Source organism: Salvelinus alpinus, chromosome 1, assembly GCF_045679555.1.
Source record: "Salvelinus alpinus chromosome 1, SLU_Salpinus.1, whole genome shotgun sequence".
NCBI classification, from domain to species: Eukaryota; Metazoa; Chordata; class Actinopteri; order Salmoniformes; family Salmonidae; genus Salvelinus; species Salvelinus alpinus.
The window spans coordinates 88,996,098-89,014,861 of record NC_092086.1 but is presented as its reverse complement, the minus strand read 5'-3'; the positions used below and the strand labels follow the sequence as shown (position 1 = coordinate 89,014,861).

The following is an 18,764-nucleotide window of genomic DNA, read 5'->3' as shown; positions in this document are numbered from 1 at the left end:
CATGGGTCCTCAGATCCTCAAAAGGTTCTACAGCTGCACCATTGAGAGCATCCTGACTGGTTGCATCACTGCCTCAGACCGCAAGGCACTACAGAGGGTAGTGCGAACGGCCCAGTACGTCACTGGGGCCAAACTTCCTGCCATCCAGGACCTCTATACCAGGCAGTGTCAGAGGAAGGCCCTAAAAATTGTCAAAGACTCCAGCCACCCTAGTCATAGACTGTTCTCTCTGCTACCGCACGGCAAGCGGTACCGGAGCGCCAAGTCTAGGTCCAAGAGGCTTCTAAACAGCTTCTACCCCCAAGTCATAAGACTCCTGAACATCTAGTTAAATGGCTGCATTGTTGGTTAGGGGCTCGTATGTAAGCATTTCACTGTAAGGTGAGTTGTATTCGGCGCATGTGACTAATGCAATTTGATTTGATTTAATTTCTAAAAGTGATCCTTAATTATTTTACCCCTAAATTTAACCAAACCCTTAACCCTAACCCTTCCCTAACCTAAACCCAATTTTAACCAATTCGGAAATTAAATATCGTTTTGCAGTTTGCACGCCAGACACGGTCCCCTTAGTTTTTTCCGATCAGGACAGAGCAGTTATGGGCCTGAGGATAGTGTGTGGAGAGCAGGGCCAGTTAAAAAATAATTGTGTTTTGAAGTGTTTTGATAGAGACACGGTGGAGAGGCCCCTTGTCTCTCTTGCCTTCTGGGTTTCTGATGGGCAAATGGAGTTATCCCTCCAGGAGTTGATCTATAAGAAATTAATGACTTAATGTATGACTTTTTGTTTTCTGATGCAATTGAAACTTTCTAAATCAATTCTGGCCTCTTGTCAAATAGTCCTACTCGTCTCCTTTTAACTTAATTTATCACCTGATTTACAAAAGGCACATTTCAATAGGTGATCCAGGTATCCTCATGATGACATGGCGTCTCTATTGCTTCTCTTTTGTTCCCACAAGCGAGTGTGGAGGCCGATGACATCAGAGGGCACCATCATACCACCTCCTTGAATGGCCTACTCCTTGAACTTTGCAGTTATGTCTAAAAATACACTATTTTGCTCAGAACATGTATTTTTAACCTTAAGTGTGTGTAGGCCTACATTACTGTATTTATTATACGTGGATATTTCAAGGTGTTGTCCTTTGACCACTAGATGTCCCCAGTCATATTCAGATCATGATTCAAATGTATATTGATTGGCTGACATGTACCAACCTTTGTGGGAGTAAAGCATAATGTTAAAAATATGGTTGTTTCATTTTATTATTGAAAGAAAATAGAATACGATAAAATATAATGGAACACTATAGAATATAAATCTTCCAGAATGCCATCATGACATGTTTAATAAACTGTGAAAAAATGGTTTAATAAAATGTGAGCATGCGATTTTTGGTAGTAGCTCTTTTGGATATAATGTAAACCTTTTCTCAGCCACTGCGTGCTGCCAGACAGTGCAGATTCAATGGATTATATTTTGCAGTCGGTTCGTTTCTTCAACCTTGAACCTACATACAGAAGAAAACGATCCGGTAGGAACGCCTCCTTTCATGAATGTCAGCTCAATTGCCCAATGAGAGCACAGAGCAAGACGGCAGTTCCTGTTTCTGTGGGTATGTTAGCCTAAACAGCGAGAGGGATCCTGTCGAAACAAGGTACCAAACATGTCCTTAATTGTTATGTAGATAGAATGTAACTATCAAGATATTGTCCACGGAGGTCATGCAACAGTGTTTCAATGAAGTATAACGTCAGAACTCATGTAGGCCTACATTGAAGTTGGCGTTTGCTAGAGAGAGTGGATGCGTTAATTTCTGTGCTCTCTAGTCACTTTTCCAAGGCTATGATTGAGGATGTGTTGTTTTGGTATTCAGTAATTTTCTATACTTATTTCCTAGCTACTACAATATCAAACTGGACCCTGGTGTATTAATAACAGAAAAGAGAGTTTGCTTCAGTATTTTAGAATCAACTATTCTTTGCATGCAAACTATGCAGAATAATTATCTTTTCAAATGTTATTTTTCCTTTGACCGCAGGAAGTTGGTGGCACCTTAATTGGGGCAGACAGGCTCATGTTAATGGCTGGAGCAGGTAGTGGAATGGTATCAAATGCATCGCTCCATTCCAGCCATTATTAAGAGCCATCCTTGCAGCAGCCTCCACTGCCTTTGATAATTTCTTGAGTTTTAAAGCATTAAATAGTCTATCATTGGGTCTCAACAGTCTACACGTTTCGCAAAATCTAAGTTAGATTGTATTGCAGGAGTGATTCAATGAAATGTTTTGGCAATGTGTGGTGGTCAATGTCAAAGTTCAAGCGTTTGTCTGATACGAGATTAAAGCGGCACCCCAGACTTTAAATCACCCAACATTATACAGTAGCCCACTGGGGATTAGCTGACCAGAGAGGGTCTTGAAAATTGGCCTTATTCCTGCCATTGTTCCTTTTGTCATAATTTCATTATGAATCATGTGTTGACTGGCCTGATTTTGTATTGTGGAAACAAAAATGTTAATTGTTCATTGATGTAGATCAATAATCAACAATTGATTAATCTATGATATGTGTATTCTGAAGTATTGGGGTGTGTTTCTAGGCATTGTGTGTGAGGGTCCTGTCTTCTGATACTACCTGGACATCCACAGAGACTGGGCCTGCTGTGGAATTCCCACCCCTCAGAAAGAACGACCGCTGGGACAGAGAACAGACAGCAACATCCACATACAGGAGAAATAATAGCTTGGAAGTTCATAGAGGCGGACTGGAAGAGAAGGGACAGTCCTGAATGTGTAGTACAGTAGAAGCACCAGCTATGTCAGAGAGTAACAGGGTGATAGCTGCTTTTCTGTAATGTCCATCCACATCCACCTGGGCAAGATTGAATCAGTGTTATCAACCCAGTGCCACATCTCAATTGTTGCTCTGTAAACATGAGCGTGGTATCTCTAACCAAAGGAAAGTCGGCCAGTAACCCCATACACTGGTAACGGCATCATGGAATGTGATTGGTTGTTTCAAACGCTAAAGAATTTCAGAGACAGCATTCACTAAAACAGTGATTTGCATCATTTGGAGAGAACAAATCTGAAGTATTTTTTTTTTTTTTTTTACCTGGGAAATTAACAGTTTACAACTTTTAGATTTTTGCTCCAAGAGATTGGTCTGATTACCTCTGGAATCATGGGGGCCACTGGTTATGGATACTATCGTATGGTTATCTTCTTCTCCATGTTTACTGGCTACTCCCTGTACTACTTCAACAGGAAGACCTTCTCTTTTGTCATGCCCTCTGTGATGGAGGAGATTAAACTGGACAAGGATGACTTGGGTAAGAGCAGTCTTATGCTATATACAGTTGAAGTCGGAAGTTTACATACACCTTAGTCAAATACATTTAAACTCCGTTTTTCACAATTCCTGACATTTAATCCTAGTAAAAATTCCCTGTCTTATGTCAGTTAGGATCACCACTTTATTTTAAGAATGTGAAATGTCAGAATAATATTTGAGTGATTTATTTCAGCTTTTATGTCTTTCATCACATTCCCAGTGGGTCAGAAGTTTACATACACTCAATTAGTGTTTTGTAGCATTGCCTTGAAATTGTTTAACTTGGGTCAAATGTTTCAGGTAGCCTTCCACAAGCTTCCCACAATAAGTTGGGTGAATTTTGGCCCATTCCTCCTGACAGAGCTGGTGTAACTGAATCAGGCTTGTAGGTCTCCTTGCTCGCACACGCTTTTTCAGTTCTGCCCACAAATTTTCTATAGGATTGAGGTCATGGCTTTGTGTTGGCCACTCCAATACCTTGACTTTGTTGTCCTTAAGCCATTTTGCCACAACTTAGGAAGTATGCTTGGGGTCATTGTCCATTTGGAAGACCCATTTGCGACCAAGCTTTAACTTCCTGACTGATGTCTTGAGATGTTGCTTCAATATAGCCACATAATTTTACTTCCTCATCATCATATTTTGTGAAGTGCACCTGTCCCTCCTGCAGCAAAGCACCCCCACAACATGATGCTGCCACCCCGGTGCTTCACGGTTGGGATGGTGTTCTTTGGCTTGCAAGCCTCCCCCTTTTTCCTCCAAACATAATGATGGTCATTATGGCCATTGGTGGTCATTTTGTTTCATCAGACCAGAGGACATTTCTCCAAAAAGTGCGATCTCTGTCCCCATGTGCAGTTGCAAACCGTAGTCTGGCTTTCTTATGGTGGTTTTGGAGCAGTGGTTTCTTCCTTGCTGAGCGGCCTTTCAGGTTATGTCAATATAGGACTCGTTTTACTGTGGATATAGATACCTTTGTACCTGTTTCCTCCAGCATCTTCACAAGGTCCTTTGCTGCTGTTCTGGGATTGATTTGCACTTTTCGCACCAAAGTACGTTCATCTCTAGGAGACAGAATGCGTCTCCTTCCTGAGCGGTATGACGGCTGCGTGGTCCCATAGTGTTTATACTTGCATACTATTGTTTGTACAGATCAACGTGGTACCTTCAGGTGTTTGGAAATTTCTCCCAAGGATGAACCAGACTTGTGGAGGTCAACAATTCTTTTTCTGAGGTCTTGGCTGATTTATTTTGTTGAAGGTAGGCCTTGGAATACATCCACAGGTACAACTCCAATTTACTCAAATTATGTCAATTAGCCTATCAGAAGCTTCTAAAGCCATGACATCATTTTCTGGAATGTTCCAAGCTGTTTAAAGGCACAGTCAACATAGTGTATGTAAACTTCTGACCCACTGGAATTGTCATACAGTGAAATAATCTGTCTGTAAACATTTGTTGGAAAAATTATTTGTCATCCACAAAGTAGATGTCCTAACTGACTTGCCAAAACGATAGTTTGTTAACAAGTAATTTGTGGAGTGGTTGAAAAACTAGTTTTAATGACTCCAACCTAAGTGTATGTAAACTTCCAACTTCAACTGTAGTTCATCTTTGTTGTGACATGCATCCTATGAAATGCTGTGTGTCAATTCATTAAATATTATGTGAGAGAATGTGCAGCAGTCACTGTAAGCAACTTTTATTAAGCACACCTCTCTATAGAGATGACATTGTATTTATCTTTAGTCAATTCACTGACCCACATAAGAAAATCAGTTTGGGCCTTCTATCTAAGGTTTAGAACCATGTTAAGATCTATATCCCTTGTGATTGATGTCCTGTTAAGAATGTGTTTTCCTCTCCTGTCCTCTTAGGCCTGATCACCAGTAGTCAGACCATGGCCTATGCCATCAGTAAGTTCATCAGTGGTGTATTGTCTGACCAGATCAGCGCTCGCTGGCTCTTCTCCATTGGCCTCTTGGTGGTGGGGGGCATCAACGTGATCTTCTCATGGTCCTCCACTGTGACTGTGTTTTCTGCTCTGTGGTTTGTCAACGGTCTGGGCCAGGGCTTAGGCTGGCCACCATGTGGGAAGGTGCTGCGCAAGGTAAGACTGTTGCTCCAATAGGAGGAGGCTCCTGTAACATAGACTGAGGTGAATTCACAATCAATACATAATGAAAACCATTCAGAAAATCCCTGAAGTAAGGAAACTCTCACACCTAAAGGCTTGCGCCATCAGCCATCTGTGTTTTAACACTTGGCTTTACAATATATAATTGGCTCAGTTTATAATTGGCTCATTCATCCCCCTCCTCTCCCCTGTAACTATTCCCCAGGTCGTTGCTGCAAATGAGAATGTGTTCTCAGTCAACTTACCTGGTAAAATAACGGTAAAATAAAAAATATGCACACAATTATTTTGGAAGGTATTTACACCCCACCCAAAAAACAGATCCCTTCGAAAAGAATAGTGACGAGAATGTGCTTCACCCTTTGCCTTTAGAGTGTACCTGTCACTCACCTCCCCCAAGTGTGGTCAGGAATTCGAACCCTTGCCATGACATAGCAGTGACCTTATGGGCTAGAGATGGTGATTTCTGGCATGAAGTCACAACAGTTTATGCCAACTGTAATCTTGGAACACTGAGTGCTCGTGGTGCCATTTCCATGAGTTAGGGGCCACAAGGAAATGACTATTGCATGGAGATTGAGCAATACTGTTCTCAATCAGCATGTACGGCATACTGCAGCCTTCCTATTACATTTCACACTTGTTTTCTGTCATATGCATTTGAATGAACTACAGTGTAGATTATACTGGGGTGTCTATTTGTACAATATCTGAAGTAGATTTGAGTGCTATATGAATTCAACATGTGAGAGAAATAAAAATGATGTACCGCTTATATAAATTTAATGTATTGGTGTTTTCCCCCATTCCTTACCCTCAACCATTCATGTCAATCCTTTATTTCCTGATACAATTAAATGCATAATGAGTTAAGACAACAGGAGTCCTAAGAAGCTGCCGTCAATGATCGGGGAATAAATACGCTTTGGCATATGTGAGCGGGATTAGGTCTCAGGGAATAGTATTTATAGAGACTCCTGGCCATGGCCTTCACAAACACATTGCATACACAGGTATGTCCTGGTGAAAAATAGCTCAAATAAACTGGTACGGGATGGGTGGGAGGAAACAATGGGTGTGTCTGTCTATAAGAACACAAGGAGAGTGTAGCTTTTTTTACAAAAACAGGTTTGTTGGTCTTTTGTAGGCTTCAAGTAAGATGATATAAATGGTGATATAGATGGTTACACTAGGATGATTCAGAAAGAAGATATTGTTAATACAATATGACATTAACATGGTCAATAAACGGCAAACAACATACTTACATCAAACTGAAAGAACTTAAAGCTATACATTAGCATCTATATACAATATTAGCACTCTGGGAAATAAACACAGGCTCAATCAAATTAGCTCCCAATGAGGCAGGTAAATATAATCCAGTGAGCTCCTAAAGTATTGGGACAGTGACACTTTTTTTGGTTTTGGCTCTGTACTGCAATTTGGATTTTAAATGACCTTATGCCAACTGAGGTTTAACTGAGGTTAAAGTGCAGACCGTCATCTTTAATTTGAGGGCATTTCCATACAAATGGAGTGAACTGTTTAGAAATTACAGCACTTTTGTACGTAGTCCACCCATTTTAGAGGGATCAAAAGTATTGGGACAAATTTACTTATGTGTATTAAAGTAGTCAAGTTTAGTATTTGGTCCCATATTCCTAGCATGCAATGATTGATTATATGTTGTGACTCTACACACTTTTTGGATGCATTTGCTGTTTGTTTTGGTTGTTTCAGATTATTTTGTGCCCAATAGAAAGTAATGGTAAATAATGTATTGTGTCATTTTAGAATATGGGACCAAATACCAAACAATTGATGACATTAATTCACAAGTGAATTGGGCCCAATACTTTTGGGTCCCAAAAAATGGAGGTGGGACTTTGTACAAAAAGTGCTGTATTTTCTAAACGGTTCACCCGAAATGGAGGAAAATACCCTCAAATTAAAGCTGACAGTCTGCACAAAACAGTAAGAGCACGGTCCTAATATTGAGTTGCACCCCCCTTTTGCCTTCAGAACAGCCTCAATTCGTCTGAGCATGGACTCTACAAAGTGTCTCAAGCGTTCCACAGGGATGCTGGCCCATGTTGACTCCAATGTTTCCCACAGTTGTCAAGTTGGCTGGATGTCCTTTGGGTGGTGGACCATTTTTGATACACACAGGAAACTGCTGAATGTGAAAAACCCAGCAGTGTGGCAGTTCTTGACACGCTCAAACTGGTGCGCCTGGCACCTACTACCAAACCCTGTTCAAAGGCACTTACATATTTTATTTATATACAGTACCAGTCAAAATTTGGACACCTACTCATTCAAGGGTTTTTCTATTTTTCTTTTGCTATTTTTTACATTGTAGAATAATATAGTATAGTGAAGACATCAAAACTGGGAAATAACACATGGAATCATGTGGTAACCAAAAACGTGTTATTTTATAGTTGAGATTCTTCATAGTAGCCACCCTTTGCCTTGATGACAGGTTGCACACACTTGTCATTCTCTCAACCAGCTTCAGGATGTAGTCACCTGGCATGCATTTAAATGAACAGGTGTGCCTTGTTAAAAGTACATTTTTGGAATTTCTTTTCTTATTAATGCGTGTGAGCCAATCAGTTGTGTTGTGACAAGGTAGGGGTGGTATACAGAAGATAGACATATTTGGTAAAAGATTGACTCTCAATGAGAACCGCCACAGGAAAGGAAGACCCAGAGTCACCTCTGCTACAGAGGATAAGTTCATTAGAGTTACCAGCCTCAGAAATTGCAGCTTAAATAAATGTTTCAGAGTTCAAGTAACAGACACATCTCAACATCAACTGTTCAGATGAGCCTGCTGCAAAGAAACCACTACTAAAGGACACCAATAAGAAGAGACCTGCTTATGCCAAGAAATGCAGAAAATTGTCATTAGACTGGTGAAAATCTGTCCTTTTAGTCTGAGTCCAAATTTTTGATTTTTGGTTCCAACCGGCGTGTCTTGGTGAGACGCAGAGTAGGTGAATGGATGATCTCTGCATGTGTGGTTCCCACCGTGAAGCATGGAGGAGGAGGTGTGATGCTGTGGGGGTGCTTTGCTGGTGAACTTGTCTGGGATTTATTTAGAATTCAAGGCACACTTTACCAGCATGGGTACCACAGCATTCTGGAATGCTTTTCCAACAGTCTTGAAGGAGTTCCCACATATTCTGAACACTTGTTGGCTGCTTTTCCTTCACACTGCTGTCCAACTCATCCCAAACCATCTCAATTGGGTTTAGGTCGGGTGATTGTGGAGGCCAGGTCATCTGATGCAGCACCATCACTCTCCTTCTTGGTCAAATAGCCCTTACACAGCCTGGAGGTGTGTTGGGTCATTGTCCTGTTGAAAAACAAATGATAGTCCCACTAAGCGCAAACCAAATGGGATGGCATATCGCTGCAAAATGCTGTGGTAGCCCTGCTGGTTAGGTGTGCCTTGAATTTTAAATAAATCACAGACCGTGTCACCAGCAAAGCACCCCTCCACCATAACACCACCTCCATGCTTTACGGTAGGAAATACACATGCAGAGATCCTCCGTTCACCCACACCGCGTCTCACAAAGACACGGCGGTTAGAACCAAAAATCTCAAATTTGGACTCATCAGACCAAAGGACAGATTTCCACCGGTCTAATGTCCATTGCTCTTGTTTCTTTGCCCAAGCAAGTCTCTTCTTCTTATTGGTGTCCTTTAGTTGTGGTTTCTTTGTAGCAATTTGACCATTCACGCAGTCTCGTCTGAACAGTTGATTTTGAGATGTCTATTACTTGAGCTCTGTAAAGCATTTATTTGGCTTCAATTTCTGAGGCTCGTAACTATAATGAACTTATCCTCCGCAGCAGAGGTAACTCTGGGTCTTCCTTTCCTGTGGCGGTCCTCATGAGAGCCAGTTTCATCTTAGCGCTTGATGGTTTTTGCGACTGCACTTGAAGAAACTTTAAAAGTTCTTGAAATGTTCCGCACTGACTGACTTTCATGTCTTAAAGTAATGATAGACTGCCATTTCTCTTTGTTTATTTTAGCTGTTCTTGCCATAATATGGACTTGGTCTTGTACCAAATAGGGCCATCTTCTGTATACCACCCCTACCTTGTCACAACACAACTGATTGGCTCAAACGCATTAAGAAGGAAAGAAATTCCACAAATTAACTTTTAACAAGGCACACCTGTAAATTGAAATGCATTCCAAGTGACTATCTCATGAAGCTGGTTGAGAGAATGCCAAGAGTGTGTGAAACTGTCATCAAGGCAAAGGGTGGCTATTTGAAGAATCTCAGATATAAAATATATTTTTATTTGTTTAACTTTTTTGGTTCCTACATGATTACATATTTGTTATTTCATAGTTTTGATGTCTTCACTATTATTGTAAAAAATAAAGAAAAACCCTTGAATGAGTGGGTGTTCTAAAACTTTTGACTGGTAGTGTGTGTGTGTTTGTAAAAATAATGGTGTGTGTATAAATAGAAATGTTCTTTACAGTAGTAGTTATATAGAATGAGTCATGACCAGAATACAGTATATACATATAAAGTGGGTAAAACAGTATGTAAACATTATTAATAAGGTGACCAGTGATCATTGACTATGTACATGGGGCAGGAGTGTCTAAGGTGCATGGTAGAGTACAAGGTGGTAGCCTGCTAGTAACATTGACCAAGGTCCAGGGCAGGGTACTGGGCGGAGCCCGGCAAGTGGTGACTGTTTAACATTCTGATGCCCTGGAGATTGAAGCTGTTTATCATTCTCTCGGTCCCAGCTCTGAGGCACCTTTACTGTCCCCGCCTCCTAAATGGTAGCAGGGTGAACAGGCCGTGGCTCGGTTGGCTGAGGTCCTTGATGATCTTCTTGGCCTTCCTGTGACACCAGGTGCTGTAGAAGTCCTGGAGGGCAGGCAGTGTACCCCCGGTGATGAGTTGGGCTGACCGCACCACCTTCTGGAGAGTCCTTTGGTTGCGGACGACGCAATTGCCGTACCAGGCAGTGATACAGCCCAACAGGATACTCTCAATGGTGTATCTGTGAAAAGTTAATGAGGGTCTTAGGGGTCAAGCCAAATTTCTTCAGCCTCCTTCACAACACTGTCTGTGTGAAGGGACCATGTCAGGTTGTCAGTGATGTGCAAGCCTAGGAACTTGATGCTTTTGAATTGACCCTCTCCACTGCAGCCCCATCGATGTGGATAGGAGCGTGTTCTCTCTGCTGTCGCCTGTAATCCACCCTCGGCTCCTTCGTTTTGTTGATATTGAGGGAGAGGTTATTTTTCTGGCACCACTCCACCAGGGCTCTCCCCTCCTCCCTGTAGGCTGCCTCGTCATTGTTGGTAATCAGGCCTACCACTGTTGTCGTCAGCAAACTTGATGATTGAGTTGGAGACCATTGGTGAACAGGGAGTACAGCAGAGGACTGTGCACGCACCCCTGTAGGGTCCCGTATTGAGGATCAGCATGGAGGAGTTGTTGTTGCCTACTTGGGGTAGGCCCACTTCAGGAAGTCCAGGACCCAGTTGCACAGGGAGGGTCTCAGACCCAGGGCTCTAAGCTTAGTGATGAGCTTGGAGGCCACTATGGTGTTGAAAGCTGAGCTGTAGTAGATGAAATCGAACTTTATTTGTCACATGCGCCGAATACAACAAGTGTAGACCTTACAGTGAAACTCTTACTTACAAACCCTTAACAGGAACAGCATTCTCATTGATCTTGTCCGGGTGGGATAGTGCAGTGCAATGGCGATTGCGTCGTCCATTTGATCTGTTGGGGCGGTATGCGAATTGTAGTGGGTATAGGGTGTCGGGTAAGGTGGAGGTGATATGATATTTAACTTAGCCTCTCAAAGCACTTCATGATGACAGAAGTGAGTGCTACGGGGCAACCGTTATTTAGTTGTTACCTTTGCTTTCTTGGGTACAGGAACATCCTGAAGCAAGTGGGTACAACAGACTGGGATACGGAGATATTGAATATGTCCGTAAACATCCAGTTGGTCTGCACATGCACTGAGGACGCGGATTGGGATGCCTTCTGGGCCGGAAGCCTTGCAAGGGTTAACCCGCTTAAATGACTTACTAACGTCGGCCACAGAGAACGAGAGCACACAGTCCTCGTGGTGGGGCATTTAAAGTGCTAGCCCCAGCCCTTTTAGGTGGTGGTGATCTGAATGATTACATTGAATGAGGTGTGTGGTGACCAATAGGTGGCAGGCTCCCCTCCAGTGAAGAAGGGACATGGGGGGAGTTTGTAAAAATGGAATAAGAACAATGCAGATAGCACCTCAGCCGGACTGTTTGAACAGTGCAGGGGGCATTGGTGGACTGCTGGTTCTGTGCTTAGCACTCTGGATCAATATGGTATTAAAGCAACCTGCAGGCAGGATTAAGTGGTCAGCCGGCAAATTGATTGATATGTTACTGTTAATTGCTGCGGTCACCATTTCAGTGGCGTTATGGCTTGAGCTACATTACATCACTTTAGGCAACTCGGCACTTCAGAGGTTGTTAACTGATGACACTGGTTACAGTTTTGACAGATAAAACCATAAAATAAGTATCCGCACTGATTCAGTGGTCTAAATTTAGTAGCAAAGTGACAATGTTTTGACTTGCCTTTCCACATGTCTAGATGTCAGATCTATTTTACTGTTCTCAGAGTGTTCTCATTCTATAGTTTACATATTCATGCCATCAACATATCTGTTCTCTGTACTCAGTGGTTTGAGCCGTCTCAGTTTGGTACATGGTGGGCAGTGCTGTCCTGCAGCATGAACCTGGCCGGTGGATTGGGTCCTCTCCTGGCTATGGTATTGCTTCAGTACTACGACTGGAGGACTATCCTGTCCATGTCAGGCATCATCTGTGCATCCTTTTCTGTCATCTGCCTGGTGTTCATAAAGAACGAACCCAAAGACGTGGGCCTGCCCAGCATTGAGGCCTCAGCCAAGAAAGGAGGTGAGGAGAAAAAAAGCCGTTACCGCAGGACAGAGGGACTGTTTTGCATTTGTTGATTTTGTGTGTTTTAAGATCCATGTGTACATTTTGATTGGCTATATCCATATGTATTGCTCTGGTTACTCTGTCCAACAGACTTGGAGTATAATCATTAAAAACATGTTTTCTATTTGTTTTATCCTGCAGTAGCCAACTGTGACAGTACTCTGAGTGAGTTCCTGCTGTCTCCATACCTGTGGGTGCTGTCCCTAGGCTACCTGGTAGTGTTCGGGGTGAAGACGGCATGCACTGACTGGGGCCAGCTCTATCTCATTCAGGATAAGGGCCAGACTGTCCTCATAGGTAACGCACACACACACAATTTACAAGTGTGTATCTAGGTATTTGCCTAACATCATGTACCGTACCAGTCAAAAGTTGATACACCTACTCATTCAAGGGTTTTTCTTTATTTTTACTATTTTCTACATTGCAGAATAAGAGTGAAGACATCAAAACTAGGACATAATATATATGGAATCATGTAGTAACCAAAAAAGTGTTAAACAAATCAAATATTTTTGAGACTCTTCAAAGTAGCCACCCTTTGCCTTGATAGCTTTGCACACCTAGCTTTGCACACTCTTGGCATTTGACTTCACCTGGAATGCTTTTCCAACAGTCTTGAAGGAGTTCCCACATATGCTGAGCACTTGTTGGATGCTTTTCCTTCACTCTGCGGTCCAACTCATCCCAAACCATCTCATTTGTGTTGAGGTCGGGTGATTGTGGAGGCCAGGTCATCTGATGCAGCACTCTATCACTCTCTTTGGTCAAATAGCCCTGACACAGACTGGAGGTGTGTTAGGTCATTGTCCTGTTGAAAAACAAATGATAGTCCCACTAAGCGTAAACCAGATGGGATGACGTATCGCTGCAGTGTGCCTTGAATTCAAAATAAATCACTGACCGTTTCACCAGCGAAGCACACACGCACCATCACACCTCCTCCTTCATGCTACTCTGCGTCTCACAAAGACACGGTGGTTGGAACTAAAAATCTAAAATTTGGACTCATCAGACCAAAGAACAGATTTCCACCAGTCTAATGTCCATTGCTCGTGTTTATTGGCCCAAGCAAGTCTCTTCTTATTATTGGTGTCCTTTAGTAGTGTTTTATTTGCAGCAATTCAACAATGAAGGCCTGATTCACACAGTCTCCTCTGAACAGTTGATGTTGATGTCCTTGTGAAGCATTTATTTTGGTTGCAATTTCTGAGGCTTGTAACTCTAAGGAAGTTATCCTCTGCAGCAGAGGTAACTCTTATGGATTGACTGACCTTCATGTCTTAAAGTAGTGATGGACTATTGTTTCTCTTTGTTTATTTGAGCTGTTCTTGCCATAATATGGACTTTTACCAAATAGGGCTATCTTTTGTATACCACCCCTACCTTGTCACAACACAACTGATTGGCTCAAACGCATTAAGAAGGAAAGAAATTCTACAAATTAACAAAGCACACCTGTTAATTGAAATTCATTCCAGGTGACTACCTCATGAATCTGTTTGAGAGAATGCCAAGAGTGTGCAAAACTGTCATCAAGGCAAAGTGGGGCTACTTTGAAGAATCTCAGATTTGTTTAACAGTTTTTTGGGGTACTACATGATTCCATGTGTTATTTCATAGTTTTGATGTCTTCACTATTATTCTACAATGTAGAAAATAGTAAAAATAAAGAAAAACCCTTGAATGAGTAGGTGTGTCTAAACTTTTGATTGGTACTGTATGTCATCCAAAGGCAGTTCCTACATGAGTGCCTTGGAGGTTGGAGGTCTGGTGGGCAGCCTCGCAGCTGGCTTCCTGTCTGACAGGGCTGTTGCTAGGGTAAGTGACAACACCAATCACACATCAAAATAAGTGTTTACATCACTCTGCATTGTTTGTTTTTATTGTCTTATTGTCCCACAGCAAGGTTTGGGTACCCATGGTAACCCTCGCCATGTCCTGCTCCTCTCCATGATGGCTGGCATGTATTTGTCCCTATACCTGTTCCGTGTCACTATCACAGCTGAGGCCCTAAAGGTACATTAAATTCAACATTCCCATTAAAGTCATTTCATGGTGATGTTTTTACAAGTTTTCAGTTGTTACTCCTCGTTTAAAGAATAATGTATATAAGACTATAATCTGTGCCATTTATCTTCCTGTTCCCACAGGAAGCTCCCGTCTGGGTAGTGGCCCTTCATCCTCTCTCTGTCCTTATCGGCCTGTCAGAGAAAGAGGTAGCCATTATAATTAATTTACTCAAATGTGTTTGTAGCTTACTTTGTTTATACTCTTTATCACATAACGTCCTGAGTCATTGGCAACACTATCTGTTGAAAAATGTATATTGGTTGCAAGAACAGGAATATTTATACTGAACAAAAATATAAACGAAAACCGTAAAGTGTTGGTCCCATTTTTCATGAGCTGAAATAAAAGATCTCAGAAATGTTCCATATGCACAAAACGCTTATATCTCTAAAATGTTGTGCACAACTTTGTTTACATCCCTGTTAGTGAGCATTTATAATTTGCCAAGATAATCCATCCACCTGACAGGTGTGGCATATCAAGAAGCTGTTTAAATAGTATGATCATTACACAGGTGAACCTTGTGTTGGGGACAATAAAAGGCCACTCTAAAATGTGTCGTTTTGTCACACAACACAATGCCACAGTTTTGAGGGAGTGTGCAATTGGCATGCTGACAGTTCCACCAGAACTGTTGCCAGAGAATTTCATGTTAATTTCTCTACCATAAGCCACCTCCAACATTGTTTTAGAGAATTTGGCAGTACATCCAACCGGCCTCACAACTTCACACCACGTGTAACCACGCCAGCCCAGGACCTCCACATCCAGCTTCTTTACCTGCGGGATCGTCTGAGAGCAGCCACCCGGACAGCTGATGAAACTGAGGAGTATTTCTGTCTGTGGTAAAGCCCTTTTGTGGGAAAAAACTGATTGGCTGGCCCTGGCTCCCCAGTGGGTGGGCCTGGCTCCCATGGCTGTACCCCAGCCCAGTCATGTGAAATCCATAGATGAGGGCCTAATGAATTGATTTCAATTGACTGACTTCCTTGTATGAACTGTAACTCAGTCAAATCTTTGAAATTGTTGCATGTTGCGTTTTTATATTTTGGTTCAGTATATATTTATCTGAGTTGTAGACCAATTTGAAATTATGTATATTAAACATTCATTACGTTTTATATTCTGTTTCATATTCTCTCATCTAGATCTGGATACTTTCCCTGGGTGCTATGTTCGGATTCTCCTCTTATGGACCAATCGCATTGTTCGGTGTGATAGCCAATGAAAGTGCTCCATCAAACTATTGTGGGTCCTCCCATGCCATTGTAGCTCTCATGGCCAATGGTAAGTCTCCTATATTGGTTCCTTTTGATCTGTATTCTCAAAAAGACAACGCATGGTTCTGGGTATCAACAATTCTCTGAGACATTCATATCAGTAAGCTAGCTGTGTTTTTATTGGTTGCAGTTGGGGCTTTCTTCGCGGGACTCCCCTTCAGCACCATCGCTAAATACTACAGCTGGGACATGGCCTTCTGGGTAGCTGAAGTGACCATTGCCGTGACGACAGTCATCTTCTTTCTGTTCCGTAACATTCGCACCAAAATGGGCCACATCCCCCAGAAAATTGATTGATTGATCTCTGCATCTCCTGAGCTATGCACAGGTTCCTGCTGTGTGACTGGGTGAATATTATACAGCAAGGGTTGTTGGACTGGCTGCACATTACATAGCCCCTAAAGTACACCTCCTATCCCTGGAAACACAACACTGTGTCAAAGTGATCTCACCTCGATGTTTTCGATGTTAGCAACCATGTTTTCTAAAAGGATACTTTGCTTCACTTTAGTTTGCCATTTAATGCACCGTCAGAATCAAACTCCTCACAAGCCGTACAGTTCTAAGCACCTATGGAATCTACACCTACGGCATCCACTCACAGTAATGACTTCAAAAAGTATAGTATATCACGTAGGCCTAAGTCTTACATTTCGAATAATCTATTCTCTTACCACTGTTATTTAGTTGGTATAATAACTTGTATATTATTTGAAGCATGTTGTTGATACACAGTGAATCTGCTGTCCATTGCATAGATTGCCTTCAGTGGATGCCAAATGTCTTGAAGTTACCGAATGCTTCATTGATGAGCCAGCATTAAAACTATGTATGAATAGAAATTTGCACAAAACGGTAATGTTGGACGATCACAGTAGTATTTCCCTTTCACTAATTCTTAATTTATAAAATAATGTTCAGTCAGGAAAATAGATACATTACGACAAACACGGCATCTATTTTTGTTAACACACTGGCTTTACTAAATGGACTTTTAAAGTTTAGAGATCTTAGCTAGTTGTCTATGAAAATATTTAAATGCATCAACCTAAAAGGGATAGTTTGGGATTTTGGCAATGAGGCCCTTTATCTAGTTCCCCAGAGTCAGATGAACATTTTAATGTATCTACGTGCAGTTTGAAGGAAATTGCTAACTTAAGGTGATGTAGCTGCGTGAAAAAATGTATAATCTATGGGGGTGAAATATATTTAGGCTAACTATAATTGTTTTCGCTATTGTTTCAAATACTGTTATTATTACACAGAAATTGATTTCCCCTATACATTTTTCTACATATAGTAATTTCAGAATCACCCTGTTTGTCACAGGATACTATTTTGTCACTACAGGTTTTGTTATTAGACAATGTGGTCACAGAGGCTGGGTTTACACAGGCATACCAATTCTGATTTTTTTCCCCCGCAATTATTGGTAGAAGATTTGATTTGTGAAAAAAATATCAGAATTACAATTAGATTTCTGAGCCTGGTCCCATACTGTATGAGCTGTGGCCAACTCGTCTATGTTTGCATTTACACAGGCAGCTCAATTCTGATATTTATTTGTTCACTAATTGGTCTCTGAAATCGATCAGATATTTTTTTATAGCTGATCTGATTGGTCAAAAGACCAATTAGTTGGGGGGGAAAATATCAAAAATGGTCTGCCTGTGTAAATGAAACCAAAGAGGCTAATCAGACTGGAACACCAGGCTCGCATTATCCTGATATTCTCACAAAAGTATGTAATGCTGCGTTTATACACAGGTAGCCTAATTCAGATTTTTTTTGCCCAATTATTGGCAAAATAGCTGATCTGATTGGTCAAAATACCAATTAGTGAAATAAAAAATCAGAATTGGACTGTCTGTGTAAACACATCCACTGGTTGCCTGGTTCCCCTGCTCAGACGTTGCATGCATCAAGCAATGGTTTTGTGCCACGTCATCGACTGTCATTGAATGACAGATTGCTGTAACATATGATGTGGTTAGCTGATACTTAAAATACCTATTCAGGCTCTGTAAGATCTGGCATGCATCAGCAATGCCTGGGCTGAGCAATGCGCCCAATGGTTGCGTTTACACAGGCAGCCTTATTCTGATCTTTTGCCAATAATTGGTCTTTCGGCCAATCAGCTCAGATCTTTATCCAGTAATTATAGTAATACTGTGAAATTGTGAAAATTATGATAATGCCTTTTTTTTGTGTAAGAGCTGTTTGAAAAGACAGCCTGAAATTTCAGCCTGTTTTGGTGGAATGGAGTTTTGGTAAATTAGTTAATAGACCAATAAGGAAGCGTTACAGACTTCTTGGCTAATAACCACTAAATTTTCAGTTTTCCCCTCCCCACTCAGACCACTCCCAGACAGTCTTAGCTAAATTCTTACTTGAGAAAGAAGCTATTTTTGTTTGTTTTAAATTAAAATGATAAACAAATAATCACAGAAAGGTACTTAATTGATACCCAGAAATTATTTGATATTGGGATAAAAATGGCTGCATTGGAACTTTTCACAGGCAGTTTTTAACTGAAAAATATTTATCTCACTATTCTTTGCCATTCAGGCATATTTGTCTAACTGGAATTATTGAAATGTTAAGGAAAATGAATAAAGAGCAATGAATGTATTGTCACCCTGTTCTTATTTCACCCTAAAGCCTGTTATGGACAGACCATTAATCATAAAATGTACTGGTTTTCTAATCCAATGTGCCTTGTAGGTTACATTTACCACAGAAATAGAAATAACCATATTGGGCACATTTTGCACATATTTGTTGGTTCTGCACTATGGGACTAAATTAATAAATATACAGTGGGGAGAACAAGTATTTGATACACTGCCGATTTTGCAGGTTTTCCTACTTACAAAGCATGTAGAGGTCTGTAAATTTTATCATAGGTACACTT

The 18,764-nt window shown here is 41.3% G+C and overlaps 1 protein-coding gene across 3 annotated transcripts; it reads left to right on the top strand.

Annotated features, from left to right (window-relative positions):
- Window positions 1–1,568: 1,568 nt before the first annotated feature.
- On the top strand, window positions 1,569–18,481 carry LOC139533091 (glucose-6-phosphate exchanger SLC37A4-like). Of its 3 annotated transcripts, none has more exons than XM_071331325.1 (10): window positions 1,569–1,661; window positions 2,656–3,338; window positions 5,218–5,450; window positions 12,215–12,452; window positions 12,639–12,794; window positions 14,233–14,318; window positions 14,403–14,516; window positions 14,651–14,716; window positions 15,719–15,857; window positions 15,981–18,481. In XM_071331325.1, the coding sequence occupies exons 2-10, from the start codon at window positions 3,191–3,193 to the stop codon at window positions 16,145–16,147; spliced, it is 1,347 nt and encodes a 448-aa protein (XP_071187426.1). In that variant the 5' UTR covers window positions 1,569–1,661; window positions 2,656–3,190; the 3' UTR covers window positions 16,148–18,481. The 3 variants fall into 3 exon arrangements, with proteins under 3 accessions (XP_071187426.1, XP_071187425.1, XP_071187427.1); XM_071331324.1 differs by having other exon boundaries at window positions 2,607–3,338; XM_071331326.1 differs by lacking the exon at window positions 15,981–18,481 and adding an exon at window positions 15,263–15,415 and having other exon boundaries at window positions 2,607–3,338; window positions 15,719–15,841.
- The last annotated feature ends 283 nt before the right edge of the window (window positions 18,482–18,764 follow it).